This window comes from Syngnathus acus, chromosome 15 (assembly GCF_901709675.1).
Source record: "Syngnathus acus chromosome 15, fSynAcu1.2, whole genome shotgun sequence".
Taxonomy (NCBI): Eukaryota; Metazoa; Chordata; class Actinopteri; order Syngnathiformes; family Syngnathidae; genus Syngnathus; species Syngnathus acus.
Window position 1 is genome coordinate 8,824,696 of NC_051100.1, and position 20,739 is coordinate 8,845,434.

Consider the following 20,739-nt stretch of genomic DNA (forward strand, 5'->3'; position numbering starts at 1 on the left):
CTCATACGAGTATCAAAATAAACCTACATAGATTCGCACCTCTGGCCAATTTAAAGTCTGAAGCAAATTCTGCAGAGGACAGTTGTGCTAACCACAAGGTATGCATGCTACAGTTTTATAAACAATTTATTCATACATAATATCATACAATAGGGACATTGCAATTTTGGCACTACACTATACAAAGGTGAGGTACTAAATGCTTCAATGTTTGGACTCTTCAAGTCGTCAAATGAAAACGTGATGAGCAAAATATTTCTGCAAGTTCTAGGACAGGGGAAATGATTAATTGAAATTATGGATTGGTAGAGTGGATGGCGTTATGCACTGGAGAACCTTGAATCGCTCAGGTCTTCACAAAACAAAGCACCGCATTGGGGAGTGCACTCTCTCCCTTTTCTTTGCAAGAGTACCCAGTAGATGAAAATAGGCTCTAGTGCTTGCCCCCAAAATCATATAAATAAAAAACAATAAAGCCCACCTACTTAATCTGCAGAAACACTTGCTAGGGAAAACAATAAATGCAGCACTTCAAGAATTTATAAATAAATAAATGTCTGTGCATATTTGCTGAAGCATGATGTACACACAAACACACAATGCCTAACTTTCTTATCTTGAGCAAACACCCACACAAACTTGTGTGACAGCCTAATCCAAAGAGTTCCGTAGACAACTTTCTGCAGGTCACAACAAACACTTCCAAACACACGCTTCAATTGAGGAAAATGATAAAACAACATGTCCTACGCCCGGGCATCGTGTTGGCTCAGAGTTGATTCTTGGGATGTAATCCTGAGAAATGTGTCCGACACGCCACACCTTTTTAAGCGTGCACAAACGCAATCAAACAACTAAAAACAAACAAAACAAAAAAACTGTACAGAAATGTTACACACTGCAGGTCATTCATCCCTGCCATGATTGATCCTTAAATATTAAGTATAGAAGAAATGTAAATGAGCTACATAGATATAACACAACATTTCAAATAGTTTTGTGTGCCACTTCTGGATGTCTTGGGACTGCAGCCACCTCCTCCATGCAGGCTGGGGAATCCAAGCAAAAGAGAAAAAAAAAACACAAAAGTGAAGTATACAAAAGAAGAAACGGATGAAATTATTGTCACTCATCTCCCGAAAATCCCTGTACAAATATTAGTCTAAGTGTCTGAAAATACATAGAATCTTGCTTTGATTGGGCTTCCCAAAAATGCTTTACCAGCTTTTAGGCATAGTAGCAAGGGGACACCAGTAGGTCAGTAAGCACCAACAACTGGTCATCTGTGAATTGCTGCTTATGCTCCTGCCAGTTGTCGTGATGCGTCCGCCGAAAGTTGGACAGGGTTTTCTTCACAGTCATCTGGAGGCAAACACATCCAGGTTGCAACATTACAGTTCATTTAATAAATTGACATACAGGACATACTTCAATGGGTTGGGTATCATTGAGGTGGGCACTGAGGTCCATTAATAGCTGGGGCATCCAGGTGGGCACATCATAAGGGCTGGAGAGGATGCAAGCGCTCAGCCCAAGAACACCAGCATGGCGCCGCACCAGGTCTGCGAAAACAAGCTCGGAACTCAAATTCATTTGTATTTCAAATCGACATGGTTAACGTTTTGGGTGAGGAGAGGGGCACTCCCAAGAAACATTCATGACTCACCTCCAGAGGGTATAGTGTCCACTATTGATTCGACACCTCTCTTTCTCTTTTTAGGCAGGCAGGTTTTGCACAGGGCCTCAAAGTGAGCTTGCATGGGGGCATCCATGTGCAAGAAATTGCACTGGAGGAAGCCACTGAGTGTGGTGGCAGCCATTTCTCTCACCTGGAGAGGAAGTAGATATATTTTGGTACACTTTACACCATGTAATGAAATTTGAAACAAGATGGATGCTTACTTAGAAAAATACAATGAATAACAGTTAGTGGCCAAAGACACGCTCAAACTTTTTACTTTGCGCTTAAGTGTAAACATATAGGGCTCATGATATTTGTAAATCTTAAATCAGTGATGAAGATCAATTAAAATTTCATTTTCTTTTATCATTTTTTTTTTATTTACGTTATCAAAATGTTTACTTTTTTTGCTTTATGATTCTTGCAATTACTATTGATCACCAATTCGGACAGGCTAATCTACAAATCTACAAAGCCATCATATTGTATAATGCAGGAGACGAACAAAAATGACTTCCAGCTACCCCCCACTCTTTGTCTCTACTCTATTCCTCTCTTCCTCTTTCAATCTGAAAGTTATCTCCATAGCAACAGATTACTGCAGCCTGTGGTTTCCATAGCAACAGTTAGAGGAACAGAGGGAGGGATGTGGGGGGATGCGAGTGGAGAGATAGGAGGTGATTGCTGAATCACTACTGTGGAGCTAAAAGATGACAAGAGGCCACCAACACAAACAAGTGTGTATTTAATGTAATGTCCTGACTGACACTCTTATGATGGCGGACTAGCATGAACCATTTTTTGTTTTACTTGAAGTAGTGTGAATGAGTGCTTGTTTTTTTTTACCTCCAGCTGCTCATCCTCCAGCAGTCTTATAACCAGTGCCCGTACGTCATTCACTGCTTTCTGGTCACTCATGAAGGTGAAGAGGTTGTAAAAGGCCATGATCTGGAGGTACGTCAGCACTGTGTAGCGTGCGTGCCAGGAGCTGCTGCCTGCAATCTGTGAACACATGACGGCGTCATCACGTCAATAATAGGCTGAGCTTTTGTCGCACTAGTGGAACAAAGTGCACAATTTAGCGGTTGTTATTATACACATACATAGATATATAATGACGACAGCCGCATTCATAGATGTTATCTAATACCATGCTTTTAAATATGGTACTGGCTGTTATTCCTCAGTTATAGCTATTGCTGCGTCAATTGTCTACTTTTCATTTCATTCACTATCCAGGTAGTTTTCTTTAGCAGTGTTTCCACTCAGGCACAGCTTTGTACTGGTGGTGGGAAAAACGAATCAAATGAATTTCCAAAATAATACCAGCACAATAGCATGGATCCCCAGGAAAATAAATCAAGAACGACAGGAAAATATGAATTGAGCACATTTGGACATATCATTTTCGACCAGACAGCTACATTGTAATAATTTGAACAAATAACTGTTTCCTCTAAAAAACTAAAATCTCTATAGTACAATGAATATACCACCACTAGTATTCCTCAAACAAATTTTGCTCATTAGGAAAATAAAATAATAAATTAGCAAAATCTAGTTACCTCTTGCAGGGCATTGAGCACCATGGGGATCTGCTTTGTGTAAAGAAGCCCCTGGGACATGAGAGACAAGCAGGTCTTTGCATCCCTCTTTAGCTCATCGTAACTGTCATCATTCTCAACTGGAGCAATCTGAAACCGCACACAGAAATGTCAGAATTGGTCAGTTGGAGCTCATTTAGGTAGATATAGCATATAAGTGAAGAAGCGACCTTGAAGAGTAGAGGCAACAAGCGCAGATGGTCCGGGACAGCAGTAGAGTAGGAGCGGCCGGCACTTGCAATTAGCCACTTTAAGACTACAAACAAGTGAACGGGGAGGAGGTTAGTGATGTAAATTGTTTTACATGGGTCACTAATCTTTCACACACCTGTTTTGAGGAGTTTGATCGCTTGTGTTCTCTCATCCTGCTCCCCCACTTCATTCTCCTCAACCACATGGTTCTGGATCTCCTCATCACCCTCGGTGAGTGGCTTTAATTGTAATAAAATTCTATCGGTGAAGTCCGAGATGCGAGGTGAGGTGGTTGGCTGAGTGTAAGGCAGGTTGACATCTATCATGAAGATGTAGGTCAGCACGCTGAAGGGAAGTGAAGAGAAAATGTACGGTTAATGCACCATTTCAAAGGTCAGATCCAAGTTATTGTTTTTTTTTAATCTTTCAAGAAGATTATATTTATCCTTACTTTCAAAATAACTATTTCAGGTTAAAAAATGACATGAAATATATATTAAAAAACAGAGAAGAAAAGATGACAGCCACTGGTTATGCCAGGGGTGGGCAAACTACGGCCCGCGGGCCACATCCGGCCCACGGGACCGTTTAATCCGGCCCGCCAACCCTGAATTAATTGTATTATTAAACTTTTTTTTTTGTCATTTTGCCTGCAATGACTGCGTTTCCCCAGTAGATGGGGAACCGCTCGCCTGCGCATTTACTACCGGAAGCCGTGTCAGAAAGCTCGGTGCACACTCACAAGTGCGTGTACGTACGTACTCAGTAGTACGGACATGGCGCACTCGCGCTCTATTTGTATCAGTCCCGAATTTAGAGCGTGGGCTGTGACGACAGCATTCTTGTAATTCGCTCGCTGAGCTTTCAGATACAGTTTTACGCTAAAGCCACCCACAAACCTTCCCCTGGAATCCTTCCATTAAAATGAGTGGCCCGAAGAAAAGAAGTGAGTGCCGAATGTTAAAAGAGTGGCCAATTTGGCTCGACGTACGCGACGTGACGTTCAGCCACATCAACCCGTCACAGATCGAGGTAAACGGATCTCTCCTAAGAATTGCCACAACAAATTTTACTCCAGACTATGATGCACTAGCAAAAAAGGGAGACCAACAACACTGTTCCCACTGAAAATGAAGGGGAGGCTCTCAAGTTTGTTGTAAAAAAATGCATTTTGAATATGATTTGTACACATAGCAGGGATTGAAACTAGCGACCATTCTCATTTTCAAACAATGCAGGATGCTCAAGGACATTGATGCACCACCTGTTTGCGACTAATCTTAACCTGTAAAGTTCTTAAGGCTTACTTTAAGGAAGTGTTTCCCGTTTCCTCACCTCTGTTACCAGGTGTTTGTGAGTTAAAACTCTGCTCTGATGTTCAGATACCCCTCACCGTGTTGCCGTTTTGATTACTTTATTTGGATGTATGCTTTCACCGATTCTTCAAGATGATATATTTGGTCAGAATGTTTGCTGTTTGATGTGATCTCATAAGATAAACATTTTTCATTAATCTGACTTGCAGGCACTGAAGTGATGGAGACTGTTATTCATAATACACAGCTCAGTGGCCTAGTGGTAGAGTGTCCGCCCTGAGACTGGAAGGTTGTGGGTTCAAACCCCGGCCGGGTCATACCAAAGACTATAAAAATGGGACCCATTGCCTCCCTGCTTGGCACTCAGCATTAAGGGTTGGAATTGGGGGGTTAGATCACCAACTGATTCCCGAGCGCGGCACCGCTGCTGCTCACTGCTCCCCTCTCCCCCAGGGGATGGATTAAAATCACACGGGGATGGGTTAAATGCAGAGGACAAATTTCACCACACCCAGGTGTGTGTGTGACGATCATTGGGACTTTAATCTTTAATCTTTAATAATAGTGTCGTATTTTATGAGAATCACTGATAGCAGTTTTTTAGTGATTTTTTTTTTAATGCTGTTAATAAATGCATTTGTTTTCAAAAAACTTGTTTGGAATATCCATGCTTTACTACCTACTAAAGGCCAAAATCTTTTATGCAATGACCTTTACAGGTCACTTATATTACTTCACACAAACACTACGTCCATCTGCTCCTGGTTCGGCCCTCTGATCCAAATTTAGAACCCAGTTCGGCCCGCGAGTCAAAAAGTTTGCCCACCCCTGGGTTATGCCAATAATTTGATACGTTGATAAAGTGAAAAATTAAATAACAGAGAGGGTATGATAAGAAACCATTTTAAGAATATCCATGCTCACCTTCCAATCCGCTCCCGTACATTCTTGTAAACCTGAGTCAGTTTGGGCTCCAGGTACTGCAACAATCTATGGAGGAGCTCTGGCACACGCCACTCCTGCTGAGCGAGGCCTCCCTGCAGCACGTAGAGTCGACTGGAGTGAAGGTAAAATATATTACTACAAAAAAAAAAATCCGTATTTTGTTTTGAGCAGGCAATCTTTTTACTGACCAAGCATCAACAAATGAGCCGCCCTCCCCATTGACTGGAGACTCCATGAGCATCTCAAACAGCCAGTGAAGTTTGCGAGGGTCTCTACTCTCCTGTCGATGGGAAAGAACAGACATAAATTACAGATTTATTTATTTAAAAAAAGTTGTAATAAACACAGTGTAGGAATTCTTACGCAAGCTGTTGCGATGCAGGTGCCCCAGTCTGCATATGTTTCTACAGTGATGTTGGACAAGGCTGTACGAATGAGTGGACACAACACTTCCCAAAGGCTTTCGACCTGCAAATTTAGCATTTAAATTAAAGTTCAATCCAAACAATGTTGTGCAGCAGAAGTTCAAGAGACAGAAAAGTATGGATCCTGAGTGAAACTGCACCTTGGAGTAACTCCAGTGTTTGCATCCTCTGATTAGGCCAGATATGATCTCTGCAACACAACGCTGCTTACTCTCATGGGTGTCTGCTACCAAGCGCTCCATGTGAGGCTGCAGCAGAGGCAGGAAGGTATCACCGAAATTGCGGAACAAACCCTGGAAACAAAAAGGACAAAGTGGGTTTCATCATCTCTTTCTTAAAACTGAAAGCACCAAAGAATTGGGCTCACCTTGAACAAACAGAATCTGCGCGTACTAAATTTGTCTTTGCCCTTTCGATCCTCGAGAGAGAGAAACTCAATGAACTGATTGATAAATACTGGGTCTGAGAAATGGTCGTAGATGATCTGCTCCGGCTGGGGAAAAAAAAAATAGAAAACATTTGATAAAGATGAATAAAATAGGGTTAAAAAAATAAATATATACTAATTATATGTATTAATCTACACAAACCTCTGTCATTTCTTCTCTTGCTCGGTTCTGTTTGGGCTGCTCTTTCTCAGGAGCATACATCATCAGTTTCCTAGAAAATAATGTGACCAAAAATAAAACTAAATACAACAAAACCAGCCCCACGAAGAATACAAAAAGATGGAAGAGTTTTAAAAATGAACCTTGGCCAACTGTAGTAACCCCAATGAGTCTTTTCTACAAAGACACAGAGATCCCAGTCCTGCTGAGTCCTTGGCAGGTTCTTGCTATTATACTGCAGCCACTTGTTGTCTGGGCGGTCACCGGCCACTATACCACCACTCATCTCATCTAGTGTGCCTTTTACAAACACCAAAAAATATTTTCCAATTTGTTTGATTAAAAAAAAAAAAGTTAGGAAAATCAAACAATATGAATGGGCAAAACTTAGTGATGCTTACAAAGCTCAGATGGGCTGACTGGGACTTTTTTATGAGGCCGTTTTATTTGTTTCATGATGCCTGCCACGGCTGATATCGCCACCTATTGGAGGAAATATAAAAATGCATCCATTAATGTCTGGCCATAATTTGTGCACGGTCGTGAGACGTGAACAAGGCCCACTTACCTTGCGGACGTAGAGGGAGTCGTGGTTGAGGGTTTTGACGAAGAACAAAACAGCTGCTGGCGGGAGTTGGTGGTCATCTCTCAAGAGCAATGACAAGAAGCCAATAGCGATATGTTCAAATTTCCAAGGCCTGTAACGTTCAAAAATTAAATAAAGATTGAACACTGAACTGGAATGTGGGGAATGTCAAAAAAACCTACAAGTTTCTGTTGTCAAGGCAACTCAATAAATCACCAATGAGTTGCTGGTACTTCCTAAAACAGGTAGAAATAGATCAAATTAATACTAGCACCCAAAACTATAATACAAAAGGAATAGCAGATATATCATTAGAAGCAACTTACTCGCCAGACTCCAAATTCTTGTCTTCCTGTTTCCTAACACCTCTTAATGTTTCTTCTTCTGAAGGAACTGGCTCTTTAGGAAGGGGATTTCCAGTGACCATAAGTTGTTTAGCCACACCACAGATCTCTTCAGGAATCTGAATGATGAAAGGGGACAATAGTCAAAGTAAATATCTTCAATTTTATTTGCCGGGTTCTGTTCCGTACACCAAAATCAAACATATATTCACATTTTTATTGAGTAACTCTTACAGAGAAGTCGATGCCGATGGTCTCATACTGTCGGTGGATTTTGTCGGCAAGGTCGTCAAAAAGCCGCACTATGGAGGGCTTCTCCAAAGACATGGCCGAACTGAGGCCAGATCGAACAATAGCAGGCCATGTCAGGGCAATGCACTCCCAGTCATGCAAATTGGCCAGGCACACGCCACTGTGATTTCCGAGGAGACAATACAAGGCACCCTGGAAAGGCAGTGGCAATTATGTGGCAGCATCTAACACCTACTCTGATACAAATCAAAAATAGACATGATAGGGAAACGTAATAGTTTAGGAATGTCATACTTTGAATTGCTGCTGTGTGACGCTACTGTTGTCGGGGTTGAGAAACTCAAGGACATGGGGGATCACATCTCGACAGCAGAAATTGTATGTGCCAAGTGCAGTGAACAATGCACTTTGGGCTTTACTACGTACCTGCAAAGGAAACAAAATATTTCAGATCTAAAGTCTAATATAAAACATTAGACAAGAGTATGGTGAATCAGACAAATGAAAATAAAACAATGACTTTGCAGTGTACTCACTTGGCTGTAGGTGCTTGTGGACAGCCGCAAGAGGTCCCTCATCAGCTCTTGGTGAATGCTCCGGTACTGGCACCCTTCAACCGTCAGCTTGCGCATCTGGTAATCCACCAAGTTAAAAAATGCACCACCACGATGACATGACTTGCAAATGTGACCAACTTACTTCATGCTGGAGCATGACTCGATCTATGAGCAGAGCTCTAATATGCCGTTTTCTGCCATTAAGCTGCAAATAAATACAAAGTTTAAATTGTTTTACAGTGAGTTCCTTATTTTCATGGATTTAAAGCGTACAAATCAGATGTCAGCCCAATTTAAGCGTCTCACCCTGTTTTCCATGGATTTTTTCACAAGGTTGAAGCTCTTCCAGCGAGAGTCAAACTCATGCTTGTGGGAACCTTTAAAGTGCAGCAAATCACTGATAATCTGAAAGAATCGAGACAACAACCATCTTGTGTTGGATAAGATGTTACTTAAATGTGACAAATTCATTCAAAATGCTTGCATATGATTACTAATACTCTCCTTTTTATCTACAAATCACATTATTTACGCTTATTTGATTTGGAATCAGGTGATGTGCAACAAGTTGAGCCCAACTATGACACTCAAATATTTGTCAAAATGTTTGCACTGTTTAAACAACACGATTGCTGGTCTATATACCTTTATGATGGAGAAGAGTGACTTTGTGTCATCTTCAGAGTGTTCCAGTATATAATCTGGAAAAAAATAAAAGTTAAAACAACATTAACAATTAAGACTAAGAAATAGTGACATAGTGTGGGCTTAATACTTACGAAGCAACTGTCTCATCACATCACAAATTGATACTCTGTAGTTCTCTTTGGACTCATCTGGAAAACAAAATCAAATGACATTACATTGTAGGAGATACTGACTTTTATCTGAAACAATTTCTCATTTAAGATATACTATCTGAAATAAAAGTTTTGCACATACCATACTCCGTTCCAGTATACAGGGTGGTTTCATCTAGATTCACCATACTATGGACCCTGTTTCAAAAAGCACAAAGTTATGAAGCATTTATGTATCAAAATGAGCTGAAAGCAAAACAATGACAAAACTACAATTACAACAAGATGAAACCCCCAAAGAAAATATAATGCAATCATCAAGATCATGACTTCATAATAAAGACCAATGTCAAATGTTTTCCAACAAAAAAAAGCAAAACTTCTCACAATTCAGGTATAGGTTCTCCCTTCAAAGGAGGCATAAGACCACCAGCCCCCAAGAGGCAGTGCTGAAGAATAGTGAGACTCTGTAGGACATCATCCCTGTACAGAGAAGAGACCAAAAAGAAAGAAGGAAATCTTAACTTCACTGTTGCACTTTGATTCCAAAATTGTACTACAGTATACCTTACCTGCTCATTTCTTGCTGTCCCTCTGCAAAACTTTGAAGCCTCTTCAGTTCTGGCTTAAGGATCAGGTCCAGTAAATAAAAGGTAAAGGTGGTCTCTTCAGCACTGGGCACATGCCACCGGATGTTCAAGTTCCACAAGTCACCTGGACGACCCCAATCCTGCATGGGCCAATTTCAAACAACAGAAGTTTCCAAAATGTTTTCAACAAAAGATACATTTTCATCACCTTTGATTACAGTTGATGGGTCATAGTGAACAACAAGATCGAATCAAATAAACTGGGAGAAAACAATGTGTCAACATAGTCAATGTTTCAGGTATACCCATAGTTCGCATTTTATAAGGCTATCTTTACACAAGAGTGGGGCAGTGCATTTCAAAGAAACTGGATTTACTTGAGACTGACTCAGCCATAAAACACTCATTCAGACCTGCAGTACCCCTGGCAACAAGAGTCAAAACCGCAAGAGAGACTTTCGTCTTTCTACTGAAGACCCGTCCAACAAGAATCAAAGCAGAGCCTTTTACATGGTGAGGGGAACACAACAAATCCAATTGGGCTCAAACTGCAGAAAACCATATTTGCTTCTCTATACATACATAAGTATGTATAGCTCTGTCTATTGCCTATCTCCACGCACGTGTCTGTGTGTGTGCGTGCGTACATAAATATATATAAAACTGCTTTAAGCGACGAGTCACCACCTTGATGGGTAGGTAGTCTTTGATTGGTTGGCAGAAGCCACTTGGCACACTGCAGTACTCCGTCGGATAGATGAGGGCCGTGGAGCGGAGGATGTGATGCAGCAAGTTGCACGCTAGGACGTATCCCTGCTTACACTTGAGGTGAAGTGTCAACTGCAAAATCTGGACCAAGTCAGAGGAATAGGCCAGGAGCTTCTGACCATCGACTCGAGTAACCTGTCGAGGGCACAAGGAGAGAAGAGCCAATGATGGCGAAGGGAGGAAAAAAAAAAAAAAAAAGGAGCTTAGTTCACCTCAGACAGAAGCTGAAGATTCCATAAAAACTCCTTGTCCAGTTCCTCTTCATGTAACACTTCCTCATCTGTTTGAATGAAATCAAAGTGTACATCAGTCAAGTATAAAACCTTGCGAGGAACTCCTTCATTTGGGCCAGCGGTGCACTTACTGGCAGCAATTTGTTGTATTTGACTGCAGCAGTGAGGCACAAACATTTTAAGAGACTCTGCAGGGTGACACTGAAAGAAAGAAAAAATTGTGGATTCAGCAGCAAGCTACAACATAACTACTTAACTCATGCATTGGGTGATCAATCAATTAAGGGTAATGGATTATTTGGGGGGATATCAGTCATAATAAAGCTAACAGGATTATGAAAACCATACTGTTATTGTTCATTATTTGTGCGTTACCTTGGCAGCAGCCCGGCACATGTCCGCCACCATCCTTCCGGCTACACGAGTCTCAAAAATGTTGGTAGTTGCAAAGTTGAAAACCTTTTCCAGCGCCACCTGTACAATAACAGACATGATCGTAATTGAGTGTGACAGCTTGGTTTCCCAGACATCTACATTTTCTCCTGTTTGTACCATGAAGATGTCCAAAGAGCACTGAGTGAGGATAGTGCTGAAAGTAGAAGACAAGCCCAGCTCTACCAAACTCTCCAAGTGGGTCATTTTCTCAGTTTCTGTTTCCTCACGCGTTTGTTCTAGTGTGCTGCTGTCGATCAAAGCAAAGCACCTGCAGATATGATCAAATATGCAAATACCTTTTTAGAATGGTGGAACAAAGCAGCTTGCTCGGAGAAGCAAAATAGCGTACATGTAAATATTGCACTTTACTCCATTGGCAGTCATGTAACTTCAAACTAATAAGCAACAGAGAAGACCTTCCTTCAGTCCACTTTCTCATTTTTACACAATGAAAATGTAATCAGGCAAAATGCACATTGGTTTACAAATAAATTGATGTTCGATTAATATTTATATTTGAACTGTAGCAAGGTTATAGTCAGCAAACATTATTAGCCCATATCACAATTCAAACATTCATTCAACATCATTCTTTAGCGTACCTGTCCATAAATTGAAGCACAAAGTCTTCAAATTCGGCAGAGGCTGAGCACATTTCCCTTTCCACCTTAGTTAGGCAAAGTTCAAAACAAATCAATACGAGTACTTATGCTGTCTTACTCAAACTGACAAAACTGAGTGAACAGCAATTCACCTCCGTCAGGTCTGTTCTTTCATGTAGAGCAGACGAACAGTCCACCAAAGGCACAAGAGTCACAAATGTTGCAATAAACTGGAAGGTGATCTGTATGAAGGAGCAATATATGAACATTTATTCATTTATAACAATATCATGTATGAAGGAACAATATGTCAACATTTATTTATTTATAACCATATCAGAAATGATTGAAAAATGCAAAGGAAAGAATCCCACCATGCACTTGCTGAAGTCATTTGGATCAACTCCAGGCAAGGACCTCATGAGTAGGGGCAACATGTGAGTAGGCCCCTCGGGAAGGTACTTCCCACCAGACACTAAACTCCGTGCTACACCGATCATGCAACTTAGGGTGGCTGTCAGCTGGTGGGGCTCTGTTAGAGTTTCCAGTGCGGGGTATGTTCTACAGAAAAGACAACAATTAGCCTTTTATGTTAATTCCAAAGAGTGTGCCTGTTTCTGGATCAATGTGGAAAACTGGCAGCAATCTGACAGACGCTAGAAAATGCACCCATTTCGTTGGAAAAAAAGTACTCACCTCTCAAGAACGGGAGGAATGACCAACTCGGGCCTCATCAGAGCGAGGTTCTGCAGAGCCCGAGCGGCATCAAGACTGCCTGTTTTGCTGAACATGGCCAGCAGAACCGGCTGCATCATACTCTCCACAAAATGCGTGATATCGTCCTCAGTGAGCTTGTGCGTGTGGGGGACGGGTGTTAGCCACGACGGCTTTCTGTAGCGCTCTGCATGCAGCCGGCTAACAACAATGGCAGGGAGACGCTGCAGCAACTTCATGAGCTTCATCTGAGTACGACAGAACACAGACACATGGTACAGGTTATCTGGAGGTTGAACCTAATTGTAAATGTGAGGCCACTTTGATCACTTCTCATTCAGTACATAAATATGCACGACTACTGCATGAGTAGGTGATAAAGGTTCATATCAGAAGACATTCTGGGATATTTCTAATATCACATAAAATATTGTAGTGACGACAAATGAAAAAAATGCTCAAATTAAATAAAAACATTGAAATGAAAAAATAATCAGTATAATTGTGCATGTGAAAAGCAAGGGCCAAGTTTGAACCTAAGAACCTTATTGCGACATCCTTGCACACTGGCCCACTGTGCCACACAACTCACCCCTTCTCTAAAAATAAAAGTAGCACGTCGCCGCTTGTGTCGTGTCATGTCGGCAAGAGGGGCTTCCTCAAACAGAATGGCATGTGCGCCTGCTCATGCGGACATTTAATACTATTGCAGCAATCTCACTCACATGTGTTCTTGTTATTTCTGCACTAGACACGCAAAGCTAGACAGCCAATGGGATTCAAGAGGCAATGACGAGTGTTCAGTCTGACGCAGTTCATATTGCTGACACAAGTTGGAAAGAATGATAGCCGAAAATATCAACATGTCCACCAAAGACTGGAAGTTGATGATACACACCTCGAGTGCACAATGTCTCTGAAACAAAACTATAATTTACTGACTTTCCAGATAATGTGGAATAATAGCGCGCATATATTTTGAAAAAGTCTTTAAGAAGAAGTAAAATAGAAAAAAAGGCACTCACCAACCAGCGGCCATGATTTGATGGGTGAAAGAAAGATGTGATGCTGTTGAAAAGGCCAGTGAGTTGGGCTTGAGCTTGTTTACTTGGTCCACCCTGAAATTGACAGTAAGTGATGACAGTCTTTTCTTCTGCATATTTTGATTGAGGTTGCCACTATGCCTGGAGTAAGGACTAACCAGAAGACATGCTAGCCATACCGCCACATGGCCGATATCGTAGGCATTGGTCAAGTATCGTGGGAACATCATCTGGCTGGTCCCCACGGGAAGATTGAAGCTCCTCAGGACTCTTGTGAATATCTAAAAAGTGGAAAGAGTAAAGCTGACTTATTAACAACTATATACATATAAAACAATTTGCTTGTGATTTCGTAAAAGTAAACTTTGCTTATTTTTTGTGTTTTTCAGAGAAGAGTCAAACACTTGGAACATAATGCGTTACTTGAAATCTATGACAAACTGGATCAACAAAGAAACTTGATAGTTTGTTTCCCACAAGCAGCGGTGGGTGTGAAACACACACCTTGAGTCACAAACACACTGGTCATGACACACGAGAGAACACATTCATAAACCCCTAAACTTGCAAAACACGTACCTTCGGAATATAAGGATCCCAGTCAATGTATCCGATATTGTCTTTGGCCAAGCGAGCAAAGAGATTCACCAGATTCTACAAAAAGAGTGCATTTACACACAAGCAAGACAAGAACAGGCATTGTTGTTACGGGCCATGAAAACAAACATCTACAGTGCTCACCAATTCCCAACTTGGAAGATTCTGAACGGATACCCACAAGTTGATCAACTCTTCAAACCACAACCTGTAAGAAAATCAATTTGGTACATACAGAAAATGAATGTGGTGCAAAACATTTGAATTCTTGGCAATTATAGTATTGTGAAGGTAAGATTGATATTACTGAACATTTGCAGTTTACAAAATATACAGTTAGTATGTCTGATTGCAGCAGGTTTGCTTTTTTTTTTTTCTCAAATAAACGCCTCATGGGGCAACACTACTCTGCATATCAAATGTTCTCACATGAATAAAAGCGGTCTGTTGTGACGCAAATTGGTTTTTATGTGCAAAAAAACAAAACAAAAAAACACTGAGCCTGGTGGAAACTCACTGACCTTACAAACTCAATGGAGAAAACAAGTTATGTGTGTCAATTTAAGGCACACTTACTTAAAACCCTTATGGTGGAGCTCCGGTGGTAGAGTTGTGGGTAGAAAGAGTTCAAAGTAGCAGACTGCTCTCTGCATGGTGACATCAAACGGACAAAATAGCGGTCTCCACTCATCCAGCATCTCCTGGGTTGCTGACTCTGGGAAATAACTATAAAAGAACAGAGAGTCACATATAGATGTCATTTTGTATAAAAAAAAAAAAAAAAAAAAAAAAGCATTTTAGCCTCATCTGGGGAAAAAAAACATTCTCTACATACCACTGTATTAGAGAAACATAATTGGAGATCAAATATTTTTTTTTATAAACCAGCATGTTTGGAATACGTACTGTATTGGCAAAAACGATTGCAATAACTGAAACCAGAACCTGCAGCACTAAAATCTATGAGTGAGGAGATGATAAATCACACACCTGGCACATTCTGGCTGTTAGCATCAATCCAGTGGTTCTAATGGACCCATAATCCCACCGGGGGTTTTGCTATGGTTCATTAAGCGCGCGTAAACTCGGCAGGTTATGTCAGGCCACTAGCCTCCTTTGGGGAACAGCAAACACAGCTACTTGCAGCCAAAGGCCATTTGGCCCTGCCTCCTACTGCTGTACCATCTGACCACAAATTACACTCCCGTCCCAGTGACAGGCAACTCTCACACAAGATGGAATTAGATGAGATAATAGGATTATCTGACTAAGTGCGAAGTGAGGGACATCCTACTGCTTGCCTAAGATGGGTGCACATATAACTGTGGTGCACAAAGTTAAGGAGCAACTTATTTATGGACACCGGGATCATACTGCTCGTCTTTTGCAGTCCGCAATATGCCAGGGCATTAAGGAAGCCTTTTCTCCATTGTTGATCCAGCTAGCACAATTGTTCTATCAGCTTCAAGACCCTTTCTAGCAGTTTCCATTGAATTAAAATCCCTAAAGTGATTTGATGATTTATGTTCATTACCTTTCTTTCACATTTTGAAACTGTAGTAGTGTAAGCATATGACATCTGTAAATTACAAAAAGGCCTCCTATCAAGATACAAATGCCACATTCATAAAAACTGATCTAAAATTGTTTGGATTTAGAAACCTTTGGATTTTACAATTGCTGCATCGTCTTTTTTTTTTAATATATATATTGACTGCATCGGGATATCAAGGTATACTTACGGCCTGCAGTTTCTCACTAGTGTCTTCAGCACACCTTCTACGGAGCTGTAGCAAATAAAAACACAAAAAATGGTATCATGGTTATGTCTAAATTGCAGAATCATATATGTAAAAAGAATTCCTTCACAGCAATGCCGTTTGAATCGGACCCCATGCATACAGAAAGAAGCCTTGCATAGGTTTGAATATTTATTAACACTATGAGAATGCTATTGTGGCTGTAATCATCTAAAAATAATAATAATAACCACACACACAAATCATATCACTTGTTTATAAGATGTGGTACTGTATTTGCATTAGTATTTGTATTAATAACTTTACACATTCCTGGCATGATAACGTTGGCATTCAATGTAAAAACAAGAATACTGAGTCATATAAGAGTGTTGAAAGCTCTAGACCAATATAACCAGAGCTTTGGAGTGGCCTCGCCCACAATCCTACAACTGTGCTCACATGCGCGCTGAAGCCATGCCTTGTTGGAAATGGCCTGCCAAACCCAATCACCAACTGCACAACACATCTCAATTTCGATCGCTCAATGCTTTTTAGAGCTCTCACACTTGTACGGTAGTAGTCTTCCCTAAATGTATAGCACTTTCAGCTAACAAAATAAATAGACATGCGTCTTAAATCCGTCAATCATGAGCCAGTAATAAGGGGAATATTTATTGGCCCTAGAGACTCAAGGAAGGAGAACCCGATTCCCTCATAGGTTAGGAATGAACCTTCACGTTTCCCCGGACGCATTCCAGGTCGGGAAGAAGCGTGACAGGAGTTCATGATGCTCTAATTCCAGTTGAACTACTGAGCAGTGTTGCATTTTACTAGTATGACAATGCTGTCCATATGCCAGTAGGATAAGCCCTCATTACAGGTTTTGGAAGGAAGAGGAATTTTAAGAATGATCTCAATGAGAATGGTGGAAGGGGAAACCATGTTAGCTGCGGTGTGACACTATTCTAATGCCTATGATTGAAATGTTAACATTGATTTATCTTCTGATACCAAGTTACACATGGTCTCTCCAGTTGACACATGCAATGTGGGGGTGGGGGGTTGAATTCAAAAGTAAAACACAAAAGAGGAACGATGTTGTCCTTACCACCTCTGAATCAATTTTATCATAATGAGTTTAGCGGATGAACGGGGCCTTGGAGAACTGAATGTGGAAAGGGGACAAAGAACACACTCAGCACCAGGCAAAGAGTCAATCACGCAGAATATGAATACTGTATATGACTAGTATATTCGTGCATTTGTGTCAGTTTGAAAAAGGTGAGCTGGCTTGTCAGCCAAAGCAGCTAGTTCACATCGGCGGTGATAACAGATATGCTTGCAAAGCGTCAGAAACACACAACGTTCCTTTAGCACCATACAAGAGCACCTTGCGTTAAGAACACAATGGATGAGAGACATTGTAATGCCTCCCAAAAGTTGCGTGAGATGTGCATGTCATTGTAAAAGCAATTCAAATATAATGTAATATTATGACTTAAACGTCTAGTTTGATTTCAACAGATTGCACATGCTGTTGGTCGAAATACTGCGCATGGCCTTGAACAATTGTGATCTTTTACGAAGATTCCAAAAAGTGGGCACTGAGGTGTGTGCTCACTCATGCATCTGGATTATTAAATATTTAAGAGGGTTTTGCACTTAGGGTAACTTTAATGGTTTTCATCGTGGAACTTTTGGAAGAGCTCTGTACGAGTGAAATACGTTTGACAACACGTCCTTTGAGGGAAGCTAACTACCCCATAAAAATGCCATTTGTTTCACTTGCCCCAAATGCATGTGCACTGGACGTATCTGCACATCCTGCGTAACACTGCATTTAAAACTTGGGATAGGTCACAGCACAACAACACAAACTGCTCTGGAAGAGGGCAGCCCCAATTGAAACAGTATGGTGAAATGACATGACAGTAGAAAATGTACAGTTTAAATGACTTCTTATCACTGGCAATATGGCATGATGACTACTTGTGACTGGCTCCAAGTCAACCCTTAAATTTAATCCAAAGCTTAGATCGATCAGAAGCTATAAAATTGCATCGCACAGTAGATGATGTTGAAACATTGTTTACAAGTTTACAAATTCTCCCCAGTGGCCCCCTCTCAATCCACTTAATCTATTTGCACATAACTATCCCGAGCATGCAACAATACTGATCATTTTCCAGACCCAATCAAGTTTGTGCTCGTTTTTGCGCATGCCAACTTTTACAAATCAAGCTGGATCAGAACACAAGTGAGTTTAGATATAAGAATTGTGCATAGCAGTATGGTGTGACTTGGAAAAGGCTACATAGCAAGACAGTTTTGGGGGAATGTAGGCAGACGTACAGAGAGAAAGCACATACAGTACAATGGCGTCACCACCTCCAAACATGAACACCCCAAACAAAGGTCATTCAATTTGGAAGCGCCCAAAATATTTGCTCAAACTAACCAGCCTAAGTATGACAAAAAAATGAGAGGTCAAACCAGCATCAGTGAATCTAGTGACACAGGCTTAGCGAGCGGTAGACAACTATGTTTACTTTTTTTGCGTATGCATTTCAGTCCAAGCTGCAGTGTTCAGTAGAAAATAGTTTAGTCCAAAAAAATTGAGTGTTCAAGTTTTGAGGTTATACTATCATTCAGGCAATAGTTGGCAGGTGAGCTATAGCCATAAGTGGTATCTGCAAAAGCAAATGGAGATCCTGAAATGTGTCAAATCAAGGTGAAGTCAGTTGGCAGTGTGTTTTAGTTCACGTCACAGCATAAGCAGTAACAAAAGCCTACTTGGGAAACCAATTGAGTCCCAGATGCTCCGTCTTGGAGAAAAGGATCCTGTAATGCAGTTCATACAGAGGTCTCCAAGGCAATTCCAGGTCCTCCCTTGAGAGAAGCTCCTTTTTCCTTCGAAGGACAAGACACAGAGTCAGGCTCATGTGTAAACAGGTTTGCTTCTTCAGACCATGTAACTCTTACTTGAGCAGGTTGATGAGGAGACGCGCCAGGCCTTGCATCATGCTGATCTCTAGGCGAGGGATGGTAACTAGCTCATAGAGCAATTTAATAAATAGCACGTGGTCTTCTTTGCTGAACTTCCGGCCGTATAGTCGTAAATACCTACATTGGATAAAAAACATTATATTGTTATGATTTTCAGTGTAACAAAAACAGGTCATGACACATTGCACAGATAGCCCATTCATCTATTTTTTTGAATCGCTTGTTTCATAAACGTGACGTTGAGTCCCATAAAATGCCTGCGGAGCTGTGAAATTGACTGTTTTGAAATGGTTGTGTCACCACTTGTATGCCTTAATAGCAGCGAGCAGAATCTGGGTCAAACCCCATTGTGAACTTTCCATCTCTCTGAGCCGGTAGTGCCTCACTCTGGGCTAGAGCAATGTGCCAACATGGGGACAGAAACGGATTAATCAACCTAGCAACAAAGTACAAATTGAAACAGCACTCTAAATAATCCAATGTCATGTTGAAAGATGCCAGTATCATGTGATTCATGACTAAGTAAACAAATAACACATGTTGAAAAAGTAGAGACCTGACATCAAAATTAATATTAGTCTTGTGTTAATAAACAATAATATAATAATACATTTCGATTTCTTGGGTTGTACGTTCTGTAATTTTCAAACTTTTGGCACAAAAATTACAATCAATGAATATTCAATGCTCCAATAAATAATTTCATATAAAATCGAATAAATTATGCAGCTGGAGCAAACACAAACCAAAACGATCATATTGACACATAACTACGCATCCACTCATTTAAAAACCGTTTTCTTTCCCGATACTTGTTACACAATATCAAGCGAATCTGTATACTAAGAACCTCAAGGTATTAGCATAACTTTCGTAACTGTACTTGTTGACGTATTAGGGGGGCGCAAGGTTAGCAACTGTTTCTAGCTCACTTCTTGGTCTCACTATTGGGGATAATCAGAGAAGATCATTTTTTAAAATACTCACGTGGAAAGTTTCCTCGTCCAAAAGAGCCCACCGGGCCATATTTCTCTGAACTGAACAGCCCGGGTCAAGTTTCCCTTAATTTTACTCAAAATATCATTAGATTCTTCATCGAGCCTATCCGCATAAGGCAGAAGTTTGTTATATACGATGTCCTTTTGAGGAAGAAATCCCAATTCATCCAGCTGTGCCTCGTTCATATTATCAAATTCAAAACGACAAGTTTAAATAGATATTACTTAGTTGTTGTGGTAGCTATAAGACATCGATAAATAAAACGATTTCTGCGCTAGCTTGTCCAGTTGTTGGACCACGATGTGACTAAATAAGAGAGTCACAAGTTGATGACAAGCTCAGTAGCCATTTATCCCAAGTTAAGATCGCCTCTCTTCATAGAAACGTTAGCATGAACCGATCTTAATATGTTAAGGCCGAGGAATAAAGCGTTGGCACTCGAACAATTCTCTTCGGCAAACGGAATCGTTAATATGACAAGCAGCTAGCAGCCTAGCTAAAGTTAGCGTTCTATTACAAAGGCTCAGTTCTTTCCCAAAGACCGTTCAACGTCGACTGATTCATCCAACTACGGTGCAGCACAAGGGCAGACGACACCCAGCCGACCGACGCATTTCTGTCGTCATATCCGGTTAATATCAAAGACTACATTTCCCAAGCTTTCAATACTCAGAAATTCTTTTTGTATTTATAGGCGTTT

At 40.9% G+C, this 20,739-nt stretch overlaps 1 protein-coding gene across 3 annotated transcripts; it reads right to left on the reverse strand.

Annotated features, from left to right (window-relative positions):
- Positions 1-67: 67 nt before the first annotated feature.
- Positions 68-20,617, reverse strand: psme4a (proteasome activator subunit 4a). 3 transcript variants are annotated; one of them, XM_037271531.1, is made up of 48 exons: positions 20,028-20,617; positions 19,017-19,157; positions 18,828-18,944; positions 17,143-17,199; positions 16,035-16,079; positions 14,869-15,018; positions 14,437-14,500; positions 14,275-14,349; positions 13,875-13,976; positions 13,678-13,770; positions 12,635-12,900; positions 12,313-12,499; positions 12,091-12,180; positions 11,939-12,003; positions 11,454-11,604; positions 11,277-11,375; positions 11,033-11,102; positions 10,881-10,948; positions 10,588-10,803; positions 9,883-10,040; positions 9,698-9,793; positions 9,453-9,508; positions 9,290-9,346; positions 9,156-9,211; positions 8,817-8,915; positions 8,653-8,715; positions 8,490-8,585; positions 8,248-8,379; positions 7,936-8,145; positions 7,684-7,820; positions 7,540-7,593; positions 7,340-7,469; positions 7,173-7,254; positions 6,915-7,071; positions 6,754-6,823; positions 6,531-6,656; positions 6,304-6,456; positions 6,102-6,206; positions 5,927-6,018; positions 5,718-5,849; positions 3,614-3,822; positions 3,456-3,541; positions 3,247-3,375; positions 2,528-2,683; positions 1,667-1,829; positions 1,429-1,562; positions 1,222-1,362; positions 68-1,049 (listed from the first exon to the last, which is right to left on the reverse strand). In XM_037271531.1, the coding sequence occupies exons 1-47, from the start codon at positions 20,222-20,224 to the stop codon at positions 1,228-1,230; spliced, it is 5,526 nt and encodes a 1,841-aa protein (XP_037127426.1). In that variant the 5' UTR covers positions 20,225-20,617; the 3' UTR covers positions 68-1,049; positions 1,222-1,227. The 3 variants fall into 3 exon arrangements, with proteins under 3 accessions (XP_037127426.1, XP_037127425.1, XP_037127427.1); XM_037271530.1 differs by having other exon boundaries at positions 13,854-13,976; positions 20,028-20,616; XM_037271532.1 differs by lacking the exon at positions 17,143-17,199 and having other exon boundaries at positions 13,854-13,976; positions 20,028-20,616.
- Between the last annotated feature and the right edge of the window lie 122 nt (positions 20,618-20,739).